The 25,640-nt window shown below is 46.1% G+C and overlaps 1 protein-coding gene across 2 annotated transcripts in view; it reads left to right on the forward strand.

Annotated features, from left to right (window-relative positions):
* Window positions 1-25,640, forward strand: part of COL27A1 (collagen type XXVII alpha 1 chain) — a 186,692-nt gene that overhangs the window by 69,064 nt on the left and 91,988 nt on the right. For both annotated transcript variants that reach the window (XM_066200944.1, XM_066200945.1), the window contains 7 exons: window positions 428-481; window positions 8,275-8,328; window positions 13,393-13,446; window positions 15,353-15,406; window positions 20,276-20,320; window positions 21,159-21,212; window positions 23,615-23,659. In XM_066200944.1, coding sequence (XP_066057041.1) covers window positions 428-481; window positions 8,275-8,328; window positions 13,393-13,446; window positions 15,353-15,406; window positions 20,276-20,320; window positions 21,159-21,212; window positions 23,615-23,659 — 360 coding nt within the window. The remainder of the gene's footprint in view (window positions 1-427; window positions 482-8,274; window positions 8,329-13,392; window positions 13,447-15,352; window positions 15,407-20,275; window positions 20,321-21,158; window positions 21,213-23,614; window positions 23,660-25,640) is intronic.

Consider the following 25,640-nt stretch of genomic DNA (forward strand, 5'->3'; position numbering starts at 1 on the left):
AGAGCTGCACGTGTCCAGCTGATAGAGATTGGAACACACAACGTGCTTCCCTTGCCAAGGTGCTAACACGGAGCAGGAAAATGCAAAGCTGGGAGACAATTGTGTTACTCCTATGATGCAGCACAGGTCCAGGAGAGGGGAGGCACGAGACACAGCTGTGATCCTGGCAATGCAGGCTGCAGCAGAAAGATGGGGATGCTGTGTCTCTACTCTGTGGAAATACGTGCTCCTGCAGATGTTTCTGTGCGTGGCTTTTTATCCCTTTATAGTAATAGCGCAAGCTGAAGGGAAATTTTGGCTGTGGTGCTGTAATTGGCCCTTCTCCCCAGGTCCTCTCCAAATGATTGTGTTATGGGTCTCTGTGAAGCACTGTCAGGGCACCATCCTGTTATAGAACCATCACTAATACCTGTTTCTGTTTTTCTAGGGCCCACCAGGTCTGCCGGGCTTACCAGGACCCCCTGGCAAGAGAGGTTCTCGAGTAAGTGCTTTAAAAACTTCCATCCTTTTGTAGTTGAATCTGCCTGTCCTCTTGTTCCAAGGGCTGTTGTAGTTCCTGTGGCTGAGTAATGATTTCTTCAGGCCCTTCTCTGTTGAGATTTGGTCTCCTTCTCCCTCATTCCCTGTTGGAGGTTTTCAGGAGGCCACACTGGTGATTTGCAGCCTCCCTGAGCTAAGGTTTGGTTTGGCCAAGGCTGGGGATGGATGTTTCCAAACAGCTGTCAGAAAAACGAGATCTCTCTGTCTCGTTTTGTTTCCAGTACCTGTTCCTTCTTGCAAACCCACTGATGAATATTAGCTTTGGCTGCTTTTTGTGCTCCCCAGCTTCACAAATTGTTTAGTTCAAGGTCCTTCATCAGTGGGACCATGGTCCAGGACCAAGGACTCAACACAGAGATGAGGGGTTTTTTTTGTTCCCCGGACTGAGACCTGCTCTCTGACTCCTTTTCAAGCTCTAAAGCAGGATGCCTTATCTGCTCAGGAATTTGCAATGGCTCTCGCAGAATTTCTTCCTCCCCCAAAGAGATTCTGATGCAGATCTTTGAACATTGAGTGCTGTGCTGAGGAAACATCTGGAGCTGAGTGCTGCAGCTCGCTGTGAGAAAAGCCTTCTGCGCTGGCCTGGCTCTCCCAGGGCTGGGCAGCGTGCCTGACCTGGATACGGGGAAGTGCTGGCACTGCTCTCCTGGCAGCACAGTGCTGTTTTCCTGGGAGCACAGCGCTGTCCCACAGGGTACAGCCATGGAGCCCCTTTCCTCAGCACTGCACCAGCGTGGGCTGGGAATGCAAAGGTGAAAGTGTCTGAGGCTGAAAGAAGGGAATATTTGGATGCGTGATCCAGGCAGCATCCTGGCCTGGCAGCAGAGGGAGATTTCCTCACACATACTTGGCTAAAACTCAACCCCCGTGTAATGTCTTTAAAGAACAAGCAGGAGGCTGAGAGCTGGGAGGCTCGGCATTCCCCCAGGACACTTGTTACACTCCTGTGAGATCTCGCAGTAACCAGCAGAAATAAACTCATCTCCTCTCTCCAACAGTAAAATGCAGGTCTGCAGGACCCCCAGGGCCTGGGCCTGTGTGAACAGCCCTGAAAGCTGATTTGGGCTGAGTGAGTGGGGTTAGGCAGCACCAGGCTCGTGTTTATAGATGGGACAATCTGTTCCTTGTTAGAGAAGTTTTTTAGTAAAGCATCAGCCCTGGTATCTTCTGTCACAGGCGCCCAAGCAGCTCCCACATCAGTAGATTGCCCAGAGTTTGCATTTCTTGGCATCCCCATTAAAGCTGGAGGTTGGTTCCTACCCCAACTCATTGCTTATGAGGGGTGTTTGGTGTTAGTTCTGGCAATCCTGTGGTTTGCAAACCAAACTTCAGGTCTGGAGTCCCTCAGCTGCATCCCCTGCCTGCTGTATGAGTGGTCAAATTTCAGCTCTACATCCCGATTCCATTTGAGTTTCTTCTGAAGGAAATAGCATCATGAAAGCTGTGTCATAATTGTCTGTTATTCCCCAGCTGTGGCATGCTCCATCCTATATTTAAGATGATCCTCTGGAAGACAATAAGCAACAGAGGATTTCTGAGCTCAGTCCCTGCCAGACGTGCTGAGAATTGGTCCAGGAAAGAGTTCCCAGTTAGGAAGTGCTCAGCACAGCTGAGCCTGGCTTGGCTCAGACCTTTACAAAGAGGCTGTGCTAATTTTGGGAGGGGACAGAAGGGTCAGTCTATGAATATCTGGCCTGGAGCACTGGAGACAGGACTGTGCCTAAATTGTTTTGACTTTGAGATGTGTTTCTTCTGGTAAATTTTTCTTGTGTCTCTTTGGGATTTAGGGATCTCACTGGAAAAGGGAGCTGCCAGGGACTAAGACAGGCTTAGGGGAATTCTTGCATCTTTTGCTTTTGTTGTGCTTGAAAAACTCAAAAATAAATGTGCAACATTGCAGGGGTCATGTTCTACCTCTCCTAATCTGGTCCTCCAAAAAAGCAGCTGCAGAGTTCTTGCACCAGCCCGTGGATAAGCCATGAGGTGTCCCATCAGGCTAAGCCCAAATTTGGAGCTCCAGAGGAGAGGTGAACATAGCAGGCAACTTTACAGTGCTGGATGAAGGGGAAAGGAAGGATCTTTTTGTCACCAATGCAATTTATGGCCTAATGCATGAGATTAATTGCCCTTGTTGTAACTTGCATAATTTCTATGTTATTAATGCTTATGCAGCTGCCTGGCACATTTGAAAATCCAGTAGCAGCATTTAACTTGTGACTTTCTGTAGCTGTGAAGGTGCCTCATGCTGGTGTGTAGCGCAGAATTTACATCTCTTATTGTCTCCTCCCTTTGTTCCCCCCATATTGGTTAGGGTAAAATGAAATCTCTGATTAGCCTTTGCCTTGAGAGTGAGACTGTGGTGGGTGAGAGTCTGTAAGAAAATCTGGCTGCTCCCATGGATCTGTCTCCTGGTTTTCAGCAGATGGGTATCACCAGACCTGCCTGGGTAGTCTGAGGGTGGCTCTTCCATGTAGGCAATGCCACCTGCCTTGCAAAAACACATCCCAGACTCTGTAACAGCGTGGAAGAGGTTCTCATTGGGACATACCTCAGCATTCAAGAGCAATCCAAGGCAGGGTAGCAGAGTGGATAGTGTGGCAGTCTTGTTGCAAATTACAATTTCTCCATTTTAAAAAGCCAATCCCCATTTCAGGAGCATGGAATTAATTGTACACCCTATCACACCAGCAGCAGGGGCCCACTGAGAAAGATTCAGGCTATCCCTGTGCTCTGCTCTCTGCAGCTATGAAAGCAAATTTTCATTTTCATGACAAGTGAAAACTGGGTGTTTCTTCTTCTCATTATTTCCTGAGGGACTCCAAGAGAAATGAGTTAAATATTGCAATAGGAATGGCTAATAACACTATCTCAGGAGCTCTCCAATCTGTAGAGTTATTGCTGTACTGCCATGTGTGCTCTCCAGGAAGGGTTTCTCTATATCCAGCTAGGATAGTTTTCAGCTTTCATGTCTGCATTAAAGAATTTGAGACATAGGAAGAGGTCTGTCCACACTGGATAAATGTGCTGTGTGCCTGATCAAGTGTCTGTGCAAGACCTAAGGGAATGGCAGTGCTAGCAATGAAGGATTTCCCCAGCTTTATATGATGTGAAATGCCAGGCAGGTCACAGGATGGCTTTTCCATGGTGGTAGCACTGGGGTGCACTGGGTGACGCCCCCAGTTCTGTGCCAGCCATGTTTTATTTCTGACCTTTGCATTTCTTCAGACATCAGGGTCTCCCAGGGAGGCAGAGGCTGGGGTTTGCTCTCAGGGATGTGCCAACAAGCTCTACAAGGAGCTGTCAACAAAGGGCTCCCACTGGAGCAATAATTCCTTCACCACTGTAGCTTGTTTCTGCCTCACCCCAGGCTCTGGAGCTTCACCCAGTGCTGTCTGCATGAGGGGCTCTGGACAGCTCATCTGCATCCACCACAAATTGTGACATCCCACTGGTGTAGTTTGACCAGCAAAGTACCCACGGCTGGAGCAGGTCTGCAGGGAAGTGCTGTGAGCAGTGCCACTTGGTCTTAAACTCTGCCTTCCAGATGAGGCTGTGGAAATCCCAGTTTTGCCTCTACATGAGGGAAACAGCAAGTCCCACGTATATGCCAGACAGGAGCCCAGTTCATGGGATGGTTTGTGTTGAAAGGGACCTTAAAGATCATCTTGTCCCAAACTGACACCATGGGCAGGGAGCCTCCCGCTAGACCAGGCTGCTCCAAGCCCTGTCCAACCTGGCCTTGCTTGTTTGCTCAGCCCCCAGGACAGCAAGAAAAGAGCAGCAGTCAAACTTTCCAAAACACTTAAATAATTCAGACAGCCAGGTCCCACTGGGTTCACTCCTTCTCCAACAGATGAGCAAATGCAGGTACAAGAAATGTTTTATCCCTGTCCACACAACAGGTCAGAGGCACAATCAGCAATAAAAAAGCCTGACGTGCTGTAATTGCTCTTGGTTATTTAAGCTCTGAGACACCATGGGAGAAATCCAAATGGATGGGTGAAAGGAATATTTATGGACTCCCTGATGCTTCAGGATGCACTTGCCATCCTCCTGTGAACCGCAGCAGCTTGAAAGACCAGGAGGTCCCAGTGTAACATGTCCCTGTTACATTTGGTCTGTGGTTGGAAAAAATCTCCCTTTCCTTCAAAATGCAGGGCTTCCCTCCTGAAACAAGCAGCTCAGTCAGCTGTGGAGATTCCCCAGTATCCTCATTCCATTAGGAAGATTTTCCAATTTCTGAAAAGTGTTTAAAGAAACAGTTTGCTTGGCTTCACTTCAAATATTTAGCTCTTTTTCAGCAAGCCAGAGGTCACAGTGGGATCTGTAGGTCAGAAGCAGAAAAAGTTGCTTTACACAGTGAAACCCCAAGACATAATGAGTTTCAAATGAGCAGTCATTCCTCTGACTGCAGCTCTCTAGCATTTAGCAGGGGTTGGGAGGATTTTTTTTCCCCTTCCTTGTGAATGCTGGGAGAGTTGGGGGGGAGCTATGCACAGTTACACTTTTGTTAATTTCTGAGGGCTGTGAACCGCTGGGCATAAAAGCCCTTCTGTGAGCAGGGTCCCCTCTCCGGGCATCCCCAAGCTGAACTGGGTGGCTCAGTGTCCTTCTCAAGTGGCATCCTTCACGTAGGAGACATTCCAGGGAGATGGGAGAGCGCTCCTTGCCTGGAGAACACATCCAGGGATTGTTCTGCTCTCCGTGCCACCGAGTAGCCTCGGGCTGCTGCTGTCCCATGGTAAAATTTTCCATGGAGTTCCTGGTACAAGGCTGGGAAGCTTTCAGATGCAATTCTGCCTGCTGCTGGGCTGGGTTGTTTCAGCAGATGGAGGAAGCCAAAGCGGGTGGGGAAATGTGCACCCGAGCAAATAGTGACACATGCAGTGGGGTTTTTTCATTTTCTCAGCATTGTCCTACCCTGTGTGTAGATAAGAGGAGCAAAACTGATGTATTGATGATAAATATATTTAGGAGAATCCAAATTTCTAGGTGGGAGTGGTAAACTGAATTAATCCAGGATCAAATGAATAAAATATAGCAATTAACTGTTGCTGACAGCTCCTGAGGCAGCTGCTATCCTGCACCTTTTGTTACTCAGCCCATCTAACTGTACCACACAGCATCTTCCTCCTCTGCCAAGAATGTGGGCGGAATCCCAGATTCAGGACTCACCATGTTGGAACACATCAAGATCAATTATTTTTTACAATTTTTAGGCCTGCTGGCAGACTACACCCTTTTCTCTCCACAGCTGCCAGAGCAGTTTCAGATGTCTAACACAAGCCCCAGAACTGGTCACAGCAGTTTCCTTTGTGCCAGACTGGACTTCCCACTATCATTTCATCACCAGGATGTGGCCACTTCCAGTAGGATAAGCCACATTGGTCTTTAGGGACAGGATGAGTCTCTGACCTTCCTTTGCCTGGATTACACTGGATACACTCTGTCAGACTCATTGAACTCAGTGGCAAAGGCTCTGTTTTATCTCAAGAGTCTCTGTTTTCATAATCACACTTTCACTCACTAGAAACTGTGACTGCATTCTTCCTTCCTCCCTTCTCCCCTGCTTCTGGTTTAAGGCTTTTTAGGGTTTTGTTCTTGTTCTTTGGTTTACTCTGGAAGAACCTGCACCAGATTTTGCTGGTGGTGTGGTTGGTCTCTTATCCAGGAACTCTGGATATGAGGCAGCTGGGGTTCCTACGTTCCAGGTTTCCTCCTGGAAACCACCACTTTCATCTGGGAGTCACAGCACACCGAGCTGCTCCCTCCAGCCTGACACTGCTGTGAGCCTTCCCTGGGCCACGGTGGAGCACAAGCTTCAAATGACTGCACTGCTGTGGGCTCTGGGCCAAGCTGCCTCACTCCAAAGTTGAATTATAGCTGAATTCCCTCCTCAAACCCAGCAGCAGGCTGGATTTATGAACCCTGTTCAGAGCTACCTCGATTATTGCTTATGTGTACAAGCTTTTTAGGAACACGTCTTTTGTAGAGATTTTGCTGGCCTGATTTCTGTCACTGATTATTCATTTTCCTACATATTTGAGACTTGAAAGACTTGAGCGGAAGCATTTTTGCCACCACAGACTTGTTGAATTACCTTGAGCAGCACTTTCAGTTACTGTTTCAGTGTTCCACCCAATGAGGTGGGCAGGTGATTCCACAGTTTGCTGGGAAGATGAATTTATTTAAGACCCCTCAGTGTCCAGGTACTCTGGCTACAGCAGCTGCTGTATGGGTTTTCAAGTGAGAAGTTGATACTCAAGCAACTTATTTTTAATTAAAGCTCTTCCAGTTTCACTGGGAATTCACAGACGGGCTAAACAGGAGAATTTCAGGTGAAAATTTGAAAGGAAATTAAGAATGGGACAATAAGTGTACTTGGGTTCAGGCTGAAAATTTGGAAGGAATTTAAGAATGGGATGTTAATTTGAGTAAAAACTGCCATTTGAAAAGTTCAGTCTCAATCTTTTAATTAAACAGCCTCTTGCAGCAGGGCAGCATGTTGTGAAATAACACTGAGCATTCAACAACTGCCTGTACCTCAAGATGCAATTTGAAAAGGCATTATTTTTTATTAAAATGCAATAAAAATAAAACTGAATAGAGATCAGTCCACCAGTGTTCTCTCAGGAGACAGCAAGGGCACTGAACTTGGCTGGCAGTGGCACGTTTAACTGCAATGATTTTCCCTGAAAATCAGACCCTGAAGATTTTTGGCCCCAAAATGCTCATTGGAAATTCTACAGCTTGCTGAGAAAGTGCCTGAGTGGTTTTTTATCCCCTTGCCTGTACTCCCCTAACCTGAGGGTACATTAAGACCTCCTCCTGGTAGTGCAGAGCTCTCACACGTTCTTGGCAGAATTCTTGGAGTTGAATTCTCAGGTTGTTTCATCTCCCAGGAACGTGTTCAAGAGGACTTAGAATTGTTATTGCTTCTGCCTGAAAGGTTAGCAGATTTTCTGGGCTGTATATAATCCAGGCATAAACTATTCTTAGCTGCTTATTCCAGATAACTCCTTAAATAGTCTTCGGAAAATATGCAGGGTACTTTTAAAATATGATGTCAAAGGAGATACTGATGTATGTGATTTGAGGTAGAGACTCTGACAGTGTCACTGGCTTGTGAGAACTAAGGGAAAATATAGATTTAACTATGTTTTAGTTAAATATGGATTTAAAGGGTTTACATGGACTTACTGCTGTTCCCACTGTTTTGCTGTCAGATTATCCATTTTCTTTCCAACCTCTAAGAGCAAAAATCTGGTTGCCTTGTAGGGAAAATGAGTTCACCCCAAACAGCTGGACAATTTTCCTTTAGTAATTCTGTTCTCTTCAATTCTGAGCACAAAAAAAAAAAGAGCTGTTAACACCCCCACACACTTCCGCTCCCCTCTGCCTGCTCCCATCCCCTTCTGCTGGGGCTCCTCCCAGAGCCTGGACTCCCCTGACCTGTGGAATGTTTGGTTTACCCAAATTATCTCAGTGTCATGACATGTCCTGCGGTGACAGACACACATCCCTGTCCACAGAGGCTGGTGGGAACCCACAGCTGAGTTTCCCTCTGTGGGTGCCAGGGAAGGTCCCAGTGCCACCATGCCCCTGACAGGGCACCCCAGGGCTCTGGGGCTGAAGTCTGGCACAGCGTAGCCAGAGGCTTTTGGCTGCTCCAGGGTTAATGCAGATTGCCACTGTCTCCTTTTGACTCTGTTTTGTGTTTGTTGTGTGTTTTAGGGTCCCCCAGGCCCCCATGGAAACCCTGGCTCACCTGGCCCCCCAGGACTGAAAGTGAGTATGAACTGGTGTGAGGAGCCTTCACCTTCCCATCCCACAGGACACCCAGGGGAAAGGACAGCTTCCTTTTATCCTGCTCTGGACAAAAAGACAGTGGCTGAAGCTATTTCTCCCTCCTTCCTGCTCCCACAGGGGCTCTCCAGTAGCACAGCTGACCCTTTTCCTGTGCCCGGAGAGATCCCACTCAGTGCCTCCATCCTTGGTTCTCCTGAATTTCAAAGACTGCCAAATTAGGATCCTGCTTAAGCTATGCCTGTGCCAGGGCACATACTGCTTTGTTAGACAAGGGCAGTGGAATCCTTGCTCCAGAGCTCCACCAGCTCTGAATTTCTTTGCTTTCTCATTTCTCTCCTCTGGATTTTGTTCCTCTACCTCTGAGTCTGGACAGTGGCAGGAGTGCCTGGCAGCACCCAGCATCTTCCTCTGCTTTTCTCCTCCTGAAACTCTGTCTGTCTTTCCCTCTGCAGGGTTTCTGGGAACTCTGAACTCCATCAATTCTCCCAAACTGATCTCATGGCTTCCTTCTAGATGCCCTCACCTCTCCCAGGAGGGCTCACAGACTTCCTGGAGTGCCAGGGGGCCTGTGTTTTGTCCTTTTCTCCTGCGCACACATTCCCACTGGATGGCAGTGAGGTGGGAATCACCCCCTGCAGCTGGAGCCTCTCCCTTTGCCTGGGATTGAGCACAGATGTGGCTCTGGAGGGGTCCTAACCCAGTGTGCTGCAAAACCCCTCCAAAAGGTGTTATTTAATTCCCAGCTCATTCTGTGTATAAGGCTTTGTGTTACCTAAAGACTGAAGTTCCTGGAAAACTGGTTTGGATTGCTTTAGTATGATTGTTTACAAAGGAATAGGTTTGTATTTTATAACATCTGTGTTGGACTAAAGAGCAATGGAGTTTGGAGAGGCAATACTTAACAGAGATTTTCAGGACCAGGGAGCTTCTCAGCCAGAGAAAGGTGTGAGCGATAGTTCTGTCTTTTCATGATCTCATCAGTAGGCAGAGATGTTATGAGCATTATTGATGCTCTGGGAAAAAGATTCTGGAAACTTAGCACACTGCCTCTACGCGATTAAAAATTAGGCACTGGAGACATGCTGGTGAACAGCAGCTGGTTTAAATTCCACGTACAGCCTGGAAAGTGAGCCTGTAAAAGTTCTACATCTTAGTGTTCTGTATTTATTCTCCATCAATGACTTCCAGATCACACTTGTTGAGTTTTATAAGTCAAATCAAACTTCTTTTATCTACTTTCCAGCCCTGCAAATCCAGCCTTGTCCAAGCTGTAGAGTCTAACAATGTTTCTATGCTACGAGTTTTTTTTTTAAACACTTTTAGCCTAATGACTTGTCAGAAATCATCATTTGGCTGTAAAGTTCTATTCAGTTGGTCACCTCATAGAAATTAAATCTTACTTTAAGCATTTTTCCTCCATCTCAATGCACAGTCTGGCAGCAGGAAGTCTCAGTGGATGGAGAGCTGTAAGTCTGCAGCAGAGATCTGGTGTCATCAGGCTCTGTGATATATTTTAATTTTGTCCAGCCACCATTTGCAGGGTTGGTCTGTTAGTGGTGCTTTGTCAAAAGAAGTATTAGGTTTGCAATGGGATGTGAGAGCTGGAGCTCAGCTCAGGCCATGGCCAAGATTCACCTCTAGCAGGAAGAGCCTGTTGAGCTGTGGTTACATCATCCCTACCTCAGAAATGTTCTTTGGAAGGTGTGGATCAGATGCCAGAGTTTTGACTCCCCTCCTTCCCTTCAATTCTCTGGTGTTCCAGCAGTCCCAGAAAATGGACTTTGCCCCAAAAAGTGGGTTTCACTCCCTTATGTTTTAACTCCCTGTCAGCCTGCACCTGGGACCTGATTTCTTCATCATAAGACCACAAAAGAATGGTTTGGGTTGGAACCTGAAAGTTTGTCTCATTCCAACCCCCTGCCATGGGGAGGCATGCGATGAATGCCCCAAATCCTCCACTAGACCAGGTCACTCAGAGCTCTATCCAGCCTGGCCTTGGACACTTTCAGGGATGGGAATATTCTTAACAGACCCGGCACATGGCAGAAACTGTGGGCTCGTGAAAGCTCAGCCTGGACAGCAGGGCATAGCAGCTCCAAGGGGAACTTTGGAACTCCTCTTGCTGAGAGTCATCAAGTGGCTTCTGGAGTTGGTCTGGCTTAGATAGCAGTCAATCCCACAGAAAAAAACCCCAGCAATCTAAGGAAGGAAATTCAAGTTTCCCATAAAGATACAGCTTGGAAACCATGACTAACACCAAGTCATTGTCACTTAAGAAGGGGCCCAGGAGCATAATTTTTATCAACTGAATGACCAGAGCCCTTGTGAGGCCGGGCAGCTCTGTGCAAGGGCTGTGGTGTGGCACTGCAGGCTCTGGGTGTTTTCATGTGTCTCCTGCCTGGCTGTAGTGCATTAGTTGTGTTTCTGCATTTCATAGTCAACCCTGTGCAGAGCCCACTTTATTCCACCACTGGGGCTGAGCACTTGTAATTCCTTGGACTTAGGAAGCTGATCTTTTGCACAGAGCTGTTTGTAGCTGTTGAGCCAAAATCCTGCTGATCTGCTTGGGCATGGTTCCACTGGCTCCGATGGCATTACACCTGCTTGTGCCACCTGGGAATTTAGCCTGTGGTGCTTAGCTCAGCAATTCGTGATGTGAAATTGCTTAAAGGGGGATTCTTGCCACTTTCTGCATTCTGCTTGTTGTCCTTGGAAGTTGTAAAATTGCTGTTGCATCTAGTTGGCAGAGACTGATTACTGCAGATAAGCTCTGCAACAGCTGTAGCCACAGGCTGGGCTGGGGTTGTGACTGGATCTGTCACCTGTAAGCTGCTGGGGGACACGAGGGGTGTTTTTGCTGATGACTAGATGCTGATCTCAGGATGCCCTAAAAGCATTTGGGATTGGGAAGATGGTCAGACAAGGTGTGTTTTCAAAAGCCATTGTAAGAGTTAGGTTTGCATCTCTCACCTGGAGGCTTTTGGCATCAGGTATTAGGATGATTTGCTGCTCTGGATAAATCTCTTCTTAAAGCACTTGAAAAATATTGAATTTTCAGTTTAGAGAGTGCTTTTTCTCTCCAGGGTAGTTCATCAGTTTGGCTCACTGATGCTTAAAATAGTATTAGTGGGATTGCAAAACTGAGATGTTTAAATTGCACAGATCTAGACTTCTCCCAGGTAGGAAAAAAAAATAATAAAACCAGAAGAGAACAACTTTTTCTTTTACAAAAGGAAGAAGTGTTCTCAGTAAGTTAGGATGGGAAAGAGACAAGCTTGTGGGAAAGGTGCTATGGTTTGGGATGGACAAGACTTAGGTTAATTCCCCTGTTGTCACTGGGGTGTAAGAAGACTCAAGCAATTAATCCACAATTTCAGCCCTCAAATCCAGCTGTTCCCATTGCTTATTGATCCTGGGGACATGTGATCCTGCTCCTGGCTGAGTTCTCCACCTGTGTGATGGTCTCAGCAGTGCTGAACACAGAACTAGTGCAAAGCAGAGACTTGGCTAATGTGATCTGGAGCTTCCCAGGGGAAAACACAAGTTCTTTTCCATGTCTCAAAGTCATTGCATGGAGCACATGGGAAGATTTAAGGAAAGTGGTGGGTGTCTACCTGTTGCAGTAAATTAATTTTGCAGAGTAGAAATGAACAGCCAGCGATCCCAAGGGCTGCTCTAATCTGTTTCCAGCAGTGGCAGCACCCAGTGACTGCTCTGCAGCTCAGGGAGTGGGAGAATTGCCCTGATAACAGCTGCATGCAAAGCAAGATTATCTGCATGACTTCATTTACTGTTTGGAAAGCCGGCAGCCTTCATTCAGAACTTGCGCAGATACATCTGCCTTGAATCAGCAGTGCTCCCTACAGTCCAGAGCTGCAGTCTCACTCCTGAGTCTCACAGCTAGTGGTGGCTGGAGGAGGAGGAGGAGGAGAAGGATGATGGGGTTTACACTCTGTGCAAGGTGGGAAGTACACGTGGAATGCACTCACAGTGAGGTTGTGTGGAAAAGCAGCTCAGCTGACTGTGACCAGAGCTCTGTGCTGTTCACCAGAAATGCCAGTTAATAACCAGTCTTGCTCCTGTCTGGGTCTCCCCTTCCCTGCAAGCACCTCACTTGACAGCCATTAATTAACGCTCCCAGCTGTCCTGTGCTGCTGTGGCACACAGAGGTTGTGGCTTGTTTATGATCCATGGGGTGTTAAACAGTGACTGATCCTGGGATAGCCATCTTGGCTCTGCCAGAGGAGATGTTATGTGTGCTAAGCTTAACCTCTCCCCTACCCAAAGAACCTGGCACACTTCAATCTCTTCTAGATTTTCCTACCTGCATTTCTCCCCCTGTTAGGTGCTCACATTACCTTTCCCCCTCTTGAGAATTTGAAGTGGGATTTCCAAAGGAATCTGCTGGAGTTAGATGATCAAACACTGCTGAGATTCCAGCCCGTGTTTGTCAGAAGATCACAGCCTCAAACAGTAATTTCCCTCATCACGGTTGTTAAGGAGGAAAATAAGGAATACTGCCACTTAAGGTCAAGTGTGCCGCTCTCTGCCAGCCTGGGAGCCTCACAATTGCTCTGCCTGTTGGGGGTGTCTAATTAGTACAACTTTCTCTGCAGGCTCATCTGTTCCTCACAGTTGAAAAAGCAACAGCATCTAGTGAGTTGTCGAGAAGGATGGTTCAGCCCCAGTAATAGGCTTGGTAATTAATTTTGTGATGGTAGTTGTAGACAAGGAAGGAATCACAGCTGTCTGCTCTAATAAGTATCAAAAGTCCTGACATTGCTTTCTTCCAGTTATCCTTTCTTTAGCCAATTGAATACTGTCAACTGCTATTTAAAACTCAACTCTTTAGCAGCAGCAATCACTCACCAAATCCACCCCCAGCAAAACAGCTATTCCAGGCCACTTTAATACATTTGGAATGTCAGGGGAGACTGGGATAAAACAAAATGTTTTTCTAATTTGGAGGCTCGGTGGAAGCAGAACCACATCTGTGGGCTGGGCCCTTGGATTATGTCACTGATGTTAAGTTTTTCATTTCAGGGTCAGAAAGGTGATCCTGGGCTGTCACCTGGAAAGGCTCGCAATGGGCAGAAGGTGAGATGTCACCCTGAGGCCGTGGTGGGCTTTTAGACCTGTGCACACACACAGGGAGTCTGCACTGCAGCCACAAGCATCCCAGCTGCTCAGGCAGACTTAGGACTGGGAAATAAGGTTTAGATCTTGGATTCAGGACTAAAGAGAGGTAGCTCTCAGTGATCATAGTGCTCTGAGGTGCCACCTTCCACGATGTTGTTGTCTGAATGCTTGTCAAATTTATCCACAATCTGCATCCCAGATGAAGTCCCTGCTGCCATGGGCACGTGGCTACTTCAGCCAGGTGTTTTAAGTAGCAGATCTGAGGTACAGCCACACTGTGGGCATGCAGCTGCAGCAAGAGGCAGTCCTAGTGTAAGGAATAAAAACCTTGGAGGGCAAGGAAAGGATGTTCTTGCTGAGGAGCAGGGGTTTGCCTCATGCTCCAGCCCCATCAGGATAGAGGTTTCTTGGTGGAGGCTTCTAAGGCATAGACCTCGCTGAGGAGTTTCCACCAAGGGCTCCTCGAATCAACACAAAGCACCCAGCTTGGAAGGAAAGCTGCTTTCTGGGTTTAGCAGTTTCTGAGGATCAGAGTTCTGCTAATTCTTTTCAATAAGTTACAACTCCTATTTTTGCTGTTTCACAGCTGAATGGTTTTTACTGAGGCAACAAGCCCTCACAGAATTCTGGAAATGAACAGTAGGGCAATCAGGGCTCCACATCATCTACCTCAATTAGCTCTTTCAGTGATGCCTGCACAGTCCTTGGTAATTCCTGTCCAGGTTCTCTTCCTCTCACCATAAGTCTTGCTATAAATGCACAGCTCATAGAAAGCCCCAGCCATAAGGAGCTTGTGCCTTTCATTTGACACCAGATGCCTCCATAAAGCACAGTGAGGCCACACAACTGCAAGATGAAAGGCAATGCTAGAAAAACATTCAGAAGGCTAAGTCTGAAATGATGCTGTTAACACCATGAGATGTCTTTTGAAATTTCTGATACACTATGTTGGAGTGTCATCACATGGAGATCATCCACCTGCAGGGCCTGGAACTGTTTTCTTGAAGACAGTGCTTGGTGCAAAAAAGGGAGAGATCCAGATCACCTTTATCTTGGGTTAGCAAGGCTTTATTCCTGATAGCAGTAATAGGAGTAAGAAGTTTCCAGCAGGAGTTTGGAGTGATGCCTAATTTTCAAGCTAGATACTGGAAATCTGTTGAATTTCAGTAAGAAGGCACTCCAGGGTGTTTTGATGCTGATCAGAGGAGGCCAAGTGGGCTCACACAGCGGGGTTGGGTGTTGGAGAGGTCTCACAGCAATGCGCTCATCCGTTCTGTGATGGTTTGGGTTTGCCAGCTGGGGTGTGATGCAATCCCTTTTCAGAAGTACAGGCCACTGAACAAACCCTCCCACCAGCAGCCTGCAAAGGTTCAATCCATGTCAGACAGGCAGGTTAAATAATTACACCACCAGCACCATCCGACCGGGAGCCACGGGCTGAGCCAGCGCAGTAGCAGAGTGTGAGAGCAAATCACAGGATTTGGCAGGAGGTACCTGTTGTTCTTACTGCATTTAAAATCTAAAATTTCCTTGCCTGAGCGATTTCAATGCCTATTGAAAGGCGAATGAAGCATGTGACTGAATGAGATCATTGAGGGGAAAAAAAGCGCATTCATTCTGCTTGCGAAAAGCTGGACTCCAGCAGCAGCTGCCATTAATTAACTGGCGTTATTATTTATATGAGCCAGTTAATAGAGATGTTGTTTAAATCTACTCTTCTTATCCAGTCAGGTTTTGAAGAGTTGTGATTAGAACCAGAAATATCAATAGCTGGGGGCTGGTGTCAGCAAAATAATTGTGGTAACTGCAGTAGGCATAGGGAAAACGTTGCTGAAAACTAATTGAACTTGTTTGCTTCCTACAGGGAGACGTTGGCTTACCTGGTTTAACTGGGTTCCCTGGACCACCTGGTAGAAAGGTAAGAGTGTTTTTCTAGTGAATTAGATTAGTGATTTTATTTTAAAATTTTCTTCTTTAACTCTACCTGAAAGGTTTAATTATACGTCCCAGTATCCACCCAAAGAGCCTTGTGCCTGTTTAGCAGGTGTGTAACCTAGGGAGATAGGCTGAAGCAACTGCCTAAAGACTACGTAAGAGTATGAAATGAAATTCTGGATGCAGAATTTTGTTTCTTCCTTGTATTCCACATCTCTCTGCACCCTGACACTGGGTGTTCCTCAGCAAGCTCAGTTTAGGTCTGGTGCAGCCAGTGCAGTATCTAAAGGGGTCTCCAACCAACAGCAATACTCAAAGGATGGATTCAGAACAGTGCCAGCATGCCAAGGAAACCATGACTCCCTGTCCTGGTAAAAGCACATTTCAAAAACGTATCTGTGTGCCTTCCCTCTTTATTTTTCTTGGAGACTGTCAGCACTGGTCACGTTTTACTTTATTTGCTTCCATATTGATGCTTCAACACCATTAACATCACAAATTTCTGCCTAGAAAAGGGTATGTAAGGCTAGAACACAAGATCCATGCCTGTTTTCCTGAGGCAGCAGGGTGTGTGTCTCTATCCTGTATAGCAATACCTCAGCCTTCCATACCTGGAGCTCAGATGTTTCATCTATCAAGGACATTTCAGCTGAGTTTCCAGTTCCAGGCTGTGTTGGGAGGTTGGTTTCTTTTGTTGGAAGCTGTTTGAGTGGGGCTCAGTTGCCATGGCTCCCCCTCCCAGCAAGCCACTGTTGCCCCAGCTAAATGGAACAGTCAAAATTAGCATCTTGTTTCCATCACTTCATCAGTCAATGGGCCATTGACCATACACTGTTCCTCAGGTCAATTAGTTGCACACAAACACCTCCTCGGGTGTGTTTTAAGACTCCAAGGAGAGAAAGAAGGTGTGGAGGAGGCTGAAAGGAACTCTCCACAATGATTTGTTGTATGCTTTATACTAGAACCAAATTGCCAAGAGGAGGGGCTGAGTTTATTTTTCTACTCCAAGGCTGGTCACGCTTGGGGTGCTGTGTGGAGTAGGAGCGATTGAGTGATTAATTATGGATCTTTTGCTGTAACAAACAAGTTCTAACTAATAGGGTGCAAAGAATACCATTTTCCTGGTATAACAGCTCATAAAACAAAACCTTGTGGTTATGATCAGCAAAATGCAATGTCAGGAGTGCAAGCACTCATAGTGGAAAAAGCAGAGAAGGAACAGGAGATTGAACAAACATTCCCAAGTCCAGCACATGGCCTTCACATCTGATCTGAACTCCCTCAGGACAGGGTAAAGGCAGGGGTATGCTTCTGTTTCTTCAAGTAATGAGCAAGTTGGATGTTGAAATTTTTCCTTTGGTGCAGCTTAAAAACACCTCCCAGTAGCACTAGTCTGGCAGTGGGTTTGGTGTAACCTGGCTTTTATTAGCATCTTGCATTAAGAAAAAATTTACAGCTGCTGGAGAAATGTTTGGAAATTTTTTTTTTTTTAAATTTGGTTTTCCTGCTGGCAATTTCCCAGTGAAAATACACTGGTGCTTGGCTGAAGGTGGGCAATACATCTTGGCTACTGGAAAACAGCAATGCCTTGGAAATGGACAACCCTCCTCTCACTCCATGGAGGTGCTGCAAAAAGGGCTCTCAGGGCTTTGATCAGAGAACACCATGTAGAAACCTTCAAATGGGCAAAATGTTTTACTGGGAGAAACAAAATGCTTTTCCCACTAAATGATTCCACTGTCTCAGCAGCGTGAGCTGGAGCCACAACCAGCAGCATGTGGTTTTGGATAGCGTGGCTCACTCCTCAATGCCTGCCTTGGGAATGCTGACAGACTTGGATTGGACTTGTAGGATTGGACAGGCTGATCTCAGAGCACCCCCAAAGTTTTTTTTAGCTGCACTTCATCTGCAAGTACGTGAAACTGGCTTAGAAGCAGCAGGTGTGTTTCTCGTCCTCTCCACACAGAGCAAATGGTGCTTTTGCAGACCAGGAAGGGGTGGCAGGACTTGGATGTTCCCTCTGCCTCTGGAGCCAATGAGATATTTGTGGGCTCTGGCTTCTGGTTTGGGGCTGCAGACCACACAGCTGCCTTGGAGACAGATCTCAGCAGAGCAGCATCATTGCACCAGAGGAGAAAACAGCAGCAGTGGGAGAGGCAAAGCTTCTTTAGAGTCAGGGAGCAAAGACAGAGCTGAAAAGTGGTCAGTGCTTCAAAATACCCTGTATGCAGGTCTCATTCCCTGCCCCCTTTATTCCTCACATTTCCTACCAAAGTGCAGGATGATCCCTTTAGCTAGGAGACAGTGGATTATAAATATCATCACAGATGAGTAAATCCTTCACTGGAGTGCAATTTCCTTTCTAAATCACATCCCTTTGTGTGGAGTGCCCTGTAATCATCAGGAAGTGTTCAGATAAAAGAGCAAATGCAGTTGTTTTCATACCCTCTGCCCTGTCATTTTAGTGCTATTTGAAGAGGATTTTAGCAGGTAAATACTTTCACACTGCAGCTAGCTTTAGCATACACAAGCTTTTCTGGTTTTCCCTCGTTGTAATTCACCTGAGGCAGAAATAACTGGGGTATATTGTGAAGAAACACGTTTGAAATTCTCCAGAGTCCAGAATATGTAGTGAGGAGGATATTTTATAGAACATAACAGTAGCAGAGTGTCTGCATCTTTAATCCAAATGCCATTCACTTACCACTACACAATTGGTGCAGAATTCAGTTCAGGATGTGCTTTGAGCATCTCAAGGGACCGTCATGCAACCACCTGCTTTGGGTGGACATTGTAGGCTCAACACAACCATCCTGCAGAAACTCAGCTGGAGCAGAATGGCTCAGAGCAGCCAAGCCAGGCGCATATTTCTTTTCAGGGGAAAAGTAAGATATTTCTAAGCTTCGTGCTCTAGTTGTCTAGAGACAAGGTAGCTCCTGCTCCAGACTGGAAGAGCTGGGCAGAGGTCCCAGGAGAAAACCCCATGGAAATCTAAATTCCAGGGAATGCATGGGGATGCTGAACCCAGGGATGTTTCTGTTGGCAGCTCTCACCTTCAGGCCAGACACCCAACCAGGGTGGAGCATCCTCCCTCCTCTCTGCTGAACCTCTGTCAAGGAGTCAGGGAGAGGATGAGCAGGAGAGGATTTCATGGGGCAGATTCCTGGAGAGGGGCAGGGAATCCTGTGTGCAGGTCCTACTCCAAGAGCTGCTGAGGCACTTCCAGTGAGGAGTCTCTGACTGAAATGCTCTCCCAGCACTTGGAGAAAGGACCCTCGAGGTGGTTCAAACAAGGGTCTTTCAGGTCAGCCTTTTCAGAAGGTGCGGCTCTGTCCAGAGCCATGGAATATCAGCAAAGCCAAGCAGGAGAGGACTGGTGAGAAGGGAATCAACATCGCTCCAGGCCAGACTGTCTGAAACAACAAAGCAGGAGGAATGCAAAGGGGAGAGGGTAGTGGCCAGGATGGCTGAGAGTATTGCACACCCTGCCAGCAAAGGCTCAGGCTGCAGGTCTGGAATAGCCCGTGGGAAGAATAAAAAAGCTGTTAAGCAGAGGTGTGGACCTGGGAGCTGAAAGAGCCCCGGGTTCGTGTGCTGAGTGGAGCCAAAGGCCGAGTGCTGGGTCACCCCTCAGCCTGGTGATGGCTTCCAGAGCAGGGACACTCCCTGCGGGGTGCACAGACAGACGAGGTGTGCTCGAGCCCTGGCCAGGACAGGGTGAGTAGCAGGGACTGAGGTACAAGTAATTGTAACCCACCCTTGAAAGCAATTTGTTATTTCTCTAGTATTTGTGTGAGGATTGTTCCACGTTTATTTTTTTTCTCTCCCATTTGTTTCAAGTTAAATTTTCTGCTCTTTTTTATTTTTTTTTAATATCTTGCTTCTAGCCCAGCTAAACAGTCATCTCTGTAACTGAGTTTAATCTCCTGATCTGCTTCTCCTGATGGAAGTTTGTTTTAAACAGCTGAAGCAAGATAATAAAGAAGAGGGGAAAAAATATGAAGTGTCCATCACATAAAGAATTTACTCTGTTTGAAGGGAGCTCTAGGTAAATCTAGGAGAAAGAAAACTCCCTTAGAAGACAGACAGTGCTCAGTCTGCAGTCAAACAGGCTGCTCCAGTGTCTGCATCCCCCCAAAAAATGAAATACCGACAAACTGAAGCAGGATTATGAAAGACCTGTGAGAATGATTTGAAGCCTGAAACACCTGCCAGTAAGCAAGATGAATTAAGAAACTCATTCTAATTAATTCAGCAGAGAGAGCAGGTTCAGAGGCAACTTGCTCACCGTTTTTAGTGGCTTCATAATGAAAGACTCTGGCTTTTGTAATAATTAGATTAGAAAAGCTGGAAGCTGGACAAGTTCAAGGTAGAAAAATTGAAGTTTCCTTTGACAGTAAATGGTTGTTCTGTTGTTTCCTGTGGCATTTCAAACTCTAAAGCAAAGTAAGAGCTCCAAAACACAAGTGGCTCATGTTGTTGTAGTCCCCAATGTGCCCAAAGCCAACATTTTGTTCTATGGGCCTGTGATTTCCTGAGGATTAAGGGCAGCCTTGCTCAAGGTGTAAATTACAAATAGATCTGAGCGTAGAGACCACTCCAAACGTGTCCATGGAGCAATTCCTTCTGGAGCGTGTACCACCCCAGACCACAGCAGGGCACATCAACAGCCTTGCATGGTGCAAGCACAAAGCAACTTGATAAAAGTTGTCAAGATTGTGTAATGCTGTCTAAAATCCTGCTTCTCCTCAGAACTTTAGTCCCACCTGCAAAGAGAAATAGAAACCAAACCCAGATTATTTTACTCTAGTTTTGTTTCTTAGTATTCATCTCTTCCATGCTCTTTTGACAGGGATATAAAGGCTACCCTGGACCACTAGGTCACCCTGGAGACCAGGTGAGTTTTCCCACTTCCCAGCAGGGGAGCTTTAAGGAGGGGTGGATTTGCTGGCTGTGATGCTGGTTTGGCTGTGGTGTGGACAGCCAGCTCCTTCCAGGGCAGCTCAGCACACACCAGGATCTGAGCACAGACCCAGCATCAACCCACAGTGGGAGGGGTCTGCCTTGGAGTTTCTAGATTTAATTTCTAATTTTTACGGCTCAGCCACACTAAGTTTACTTGGGGAAATAAAACCAGCTCGCCATCCTCCCCCTTTATTTGTCTTTTTACATTAATTTCACCTGGACTTTACTAACCACACCGTGTTGAGTATTTGTAATTCCCTTCCCAAAGCCCATTCCCCTCCTCCCCTTTTCTCCCCCCTCTCTGTTTGGTTAAGTTTGATGTTTGCAATGCAATAAAAAAAAAAAAAAAAGGGCAATGAATAGCAGGCCCTGTTAGCAATGCTGTTAAAGAATATTATACATGAATCCATTTAGTTCTGAAGAATTTTGGCAGTGCTTTCCCACCAGCAAAACGGTTCCATATGCCAGATATAGATGCAGCCTTACACCTTCTCTTAGTGTCCTTGTTCCAGATTCTCTGCTGCTTTCCCCCCGATGAAGGGAGGAGGAGAAACAGCAGCACTTGCTCAGTGCATGGATCCTGTTGACTTGGCTTCCATGTGGTTTCCCCCCTCGTTAATTAACTTCATTATCTACCCTTAATATTGTTTTTCTCTCTGTAAATATAAACATGCATCAGGTTAATCCGTTCCACAATGATTCAGCTAAAAGCACTTCCCAAGTGGGAATTCACCTGACTTTTTGTGCCTTTTCTTTTTTTCTCTCCGAAGGGTGAACGAGGACCGGCTGGAAGTCCAGGTGCCAAAGGTTATCCTGGCAGGCAGGTGCAGTAAATCTCATCGTGCTGTGCACAGAGTAGGGATTTGGGTGTGCAGGTAGCTAAAGACATGCCCCACTAAGGACAGTGCAGTCCTCTAGAAAATGTTGGTATATTTGATCTCTGAATATTTTCCTGCCTTCCTCCTCAAGATTTTGTGCCAATTACACAGTCTTTCAACTCTGAAATGTTGTTACAATGTATTTTGTCCCTGTGACAGATAAAACCTGAATTTCTGCAGAAAATTATGATGGATTTTTCCTTCAGTATAACAACAGGGGAAAAAACAGAACAGCAGAGCAGAGAAAGACATGTGCAAGCTGCTAACCCTTCTTTTCTAGGGACATTTTGCATCTAATGTTGGACAAGTTAGAAACCTGGGAAGGAAAAAGGTGTATTTATTATTTGAGGAGGAGATTTAGATGAACCCTCACTAGTAAAATGCAGTGGCATAAGCCTATGTATACACACACAATGTTATGCATGAACTGTAAATATATATATATATATATAAATCATATTTGCAGCTGAAAAAAAGATGATGAAAGACAAGTCATTGTTCTCGTGCTGAAAAAAGTTACACAAGGACAACTTTAGGAAGGGAGAAGTGTGGATTGGGTAATGGATCAAGACTGGACACTTTGTTGTCCTACTGATATAAGATGCTGAGTAGTGTAAAGGAAAGAGGAGAATCTGTAAGACCCTAAAAAATGGAATCTCTTGGAGGACAGAACATCCAGCCCTGTAAGGTTTTGTGCTGAGGTAATTTTGTCGAGGTTTTCTAAAATGGACACATTTAATCTTGGATTCTGCCACATTTCTCTGTAAGCCAAGAGAGCAGACAGATGTCAAAGATCCCAAATTCTCTGTCCTGAGCCTTTCAGACTCATGATGAGTTTGGATGTGAATTTTTTGTGCAGGTGTGTAGGTTATTGGATTAAATATGAACTAGACCTGCAGAACAAGTCTGCATCTCTCTGCCTCAGACTGTCAATAATGCATGACCCATTTTAAATTGAAAATTGAACCTTGCTTAGCACACTGGAGAGTGCAGATGGCAGAAGTGGATGGGAGCTTTATGCACCTGACTAAATGCTCCATTCATACTCTGAAAGGCTCTTAGAGCTGAGCATGCCAAAGACTCTCCTAGGTGAGAATGTGTATTAGATGACTAATAAGAAGATGTCCAAGAGATTTTGGACATACAAGGTTAATGAATGCTGTTCAGCAATTCAGCCCATCTGATAAGCAGGATGAAATCTGTGCCTTGACATTCAAAGAACAAACCTGCCTTCTTAAAAACGTGGTTTGGGTCAGGAAAGTGACTTTTTTATTTTTTTTAAGGCAGCTTTTTTCAGCCTCTCTGAATGCTGTGTGTATCCTGCATCCGAGCTGTTTACTTTACTGAGATTTTACTACTTGTTACTCCTGTCAGCTGTGCTGGCTCTGCAGTGATGGGAGAGAGTGCTTGGCTCCGGTTTGGTTTGTGCATCACAGGCAGGATTGTAACTTCACCCTGATGCCTGAAATCTTTGGCAGTGATGCAGGAGCCAGAAAAGAGCACAACCCGACTTTCACATCCCAGGCTGAGCCTGCAGTGCTGCCAGCTGAAGAAAATATGGACTTAGCCTTTTTTTTTTTTTTTCTTTTCCCAGAAAATCCCATCAAAATTTGGAACTAGAAAAAAACCTTGATCTGGAAACTTGCTAGAAGGCAATAAACCTGAAAATTTATTTTGCATTTTTACACTTTTCTTCTTTGCAGCATTTTGAGTGAGCAGCATTAGGAATAGAATTAGAATGGGGAATGAATTTCTAATTCTTTCCATGGCTGATGCTGCAAAGGGTTAGAGAAATCACAGTACCTGCATTGCTAAATGACTTTCTAGACTGTAGAAATTTCTCACTGCATCAGTGTTCCCTAAGCAGGTATTGGAATACATTTACTATGCCTGTGTTTGCTTAGGCAGGAAGATGAATGGAGAGCTGCTGGGCACAGAGCATCACTGTGCCTTGCATCCCAAGTGTAACACAACCTCTGGGCACCCCACTGCATCAGCCCTTGTGGTCTTTATCATCAGAAATCTCTACTTCAGCCCCAGGGAAGGCTTACTGTGCGCAGCAGTCTCAGGTTCTGCCGAATCCCAGCTCCCCAACAATGGCAGATCTGTTATTTGTATCATTTTGTCGTTTTTGGTTTGTTTTTTTTTCTTTTTCTCCTTTGTTGATACTCCTTGGATGCTTAAAGCAAAACCTTAAAGCAGAACCATGCAGCACTTAAAGCTTTAAGGGCTTTAAGGAGCACTTAAAGCAGAACCATGCAGGGATGGTGCGTGGGGGGTTGGCACAGCTCGTGATTTTAAGTTAAAGCTTGTCCACATTTGTCTTTGTTTTTTCCCTTCTGTTCTAGGGTTTACCTGGCCCCATAGGGGAATCTGGCCCAAAAGGCACTCGGGTAAGCAACCTTTCATTTGCCTTTTCTCTGCTTGTTTTTATCAAAGGCTTCTCAAGAAACTTTAGGTTTGATTTTGCAATTCTGAGGCTGGTTGCTTTCATTTGTTGGGTTTGGGGGATTTGAACTGTGCACCGCTTGTTTATCGAAGCGCTGTTAAGTTTATTAAATTAAACATGGAATGTACCTTGATCAAAGTTCCCCCATAGTGCTGATGATAAAGTCAGCCCCTTCAGAGCTCACGTTGCAGGAGAGGAAAGAATGGCTTTACAAATTCCTATCAAAGCTTGCAAGCCCCATGTCCCAAAGGCCTCTTTAGTTTCAATCAGTGTGGTTCAGCGGTCTTTGACCACGCAGAATATGGGCTCATTTGGGTACAGGCCTGGTTTGGGAGTGATTTATATCATTATGCACAACAGCAAGCCAGCATCTTGAAGCCATGTGCAAATACAAACAATATCTCCCTCCTGTCTGGTTTTGCTCACCAAAAATAATTGCTGAGGTTTTATTCTCACTGCAAAGGATTCTTTTTTTATTACTACTTAAGGCTCTTGTTAATCACATTTTGTTCTTTTCCTGCAATTATAAATTCACAATGCAATCCTAAGCCAATAAATCCCCATTTCTCTAACATGTGATACTTTCCCTATATGCAGTAAATTCAAGCAGCTGGCTTTCATCACTAGGAAAACTGCAAAGAATAAACAAATGCTGACCCTGTAGCTAGCAGTATTCCTGAGCTGGGAAGGGAGAGGGCACGTTCAGTTCCTGTAGGAGAGAGGAAAGTCTGAGAGCACAACCTGCTCACCCCACTTCGGCAAGGGCTTAAGTTTTCCCTGGGGCATCTCTCACTGCTCTAACCAGGACCTTGTGTAATTATCGGGTGGTAGATGTGCAGAATGTAAGATTTGGAAGTTCTTCTCCGTTTTGCACCCCTGAGTGGTGAGGACTGAAATTTTTATAAATACCCAAGGAAGTCCTTTCTCAGTTAAACCACAGTCAATCAGAATTGGGTGCTAAGGTAAGATATGTGCATTTTGTGGTTTAAGTGAGCCAGCTCTGGACTCTTCTTCATCCTCCACCTCTACCTTTTCCTTCTCCAGGAAAAGTTTGGGTGTTTTCTTTTAGGATTCAGGAGGCAAAGGCAGACAGGATGATTTTAATGTAGCATTATTTCCCAGCTAGGAGCTGTCCCTACAGGAAACACAACCCACAGGGAGCGATAGACTGGTGAAAAAGTTTGGTGGGGTTGGCAGATGGAGATTTAGCAGTGATGGAGAAAGAAAGATGAGAGAAAAGCAGTGTTAGCACTTGGCTCCTGTAACAGAGAGGTGCCACGGAGGGGGCTCCCTGCTGAAATTCACTTCCTCTGGATTCGGCATATTTGGCACCAGTGGGGCCTTTGCAGAGGCCCAGCACACAAGGTAACTTTGTCCAGGCTGCTGAGCAAAGGGATTAAACACAAGGCTGCCGTTGTGGCAAGGCAAGGGAAACGCTGTGTTTTACGCAGCATGTCTTGTCTGGGCAGGACCCCAAGGCCACAGGGAAACCTGGAAACACAATGTTTCTGGTGAGTGTGGAAGCTGCGGGTTTTAGGTGAAACGTGTTGGTGCAGAGGTGGTTTCCCTGTAGTGTGGATGTGAAATTGGGCCTCACATCAATCCCCCAAGCCGGGAATGGCAGGTTCAGCCTCTCCCAGGCCATGCAGAGTCTTTAGTGCTTGGGGTGATGAAGGTTTGCACAAGGTCTTGGTGGTGCAGGGGCAGGCTTTGGAGCCAGGTCTGACTGCAGGGTAGGGGCAGCCCTGGTGCCGGGAGAAGGGGGGTTTTCCCAGAAGGGACTGCAGTGTGTGACCACCAGGTGACAGAAGACAAACAGAAAGGGCTTGATACCACAGGACAGTTGGAAATAAGTGTCAAAAGCAAAGGGAGAGATGAAGGGAGGTGTAGGCATGTGAATTACTTTTGCTATCACTTTGGCTAAC

The sequence above is a fragment of the Chamaea fasciata genome, unplaced genomic scaffold, assembly GCF_029207755.1.
Source record: "Chamaea fasciata isolate MVZ Bird 193981 ecotype frontalis unplaced genomic scaffold, bChaFas1.0.hap1 SCAF_20, whole genome shotgun sequence".
Classification (NCBI taxonomy): domain Eukaryota; kingdom Metazoa; phylum Chordata; class Aves; order Passeriformes; family Sylviidae; genus Chamaea; species Chamaea fasciata.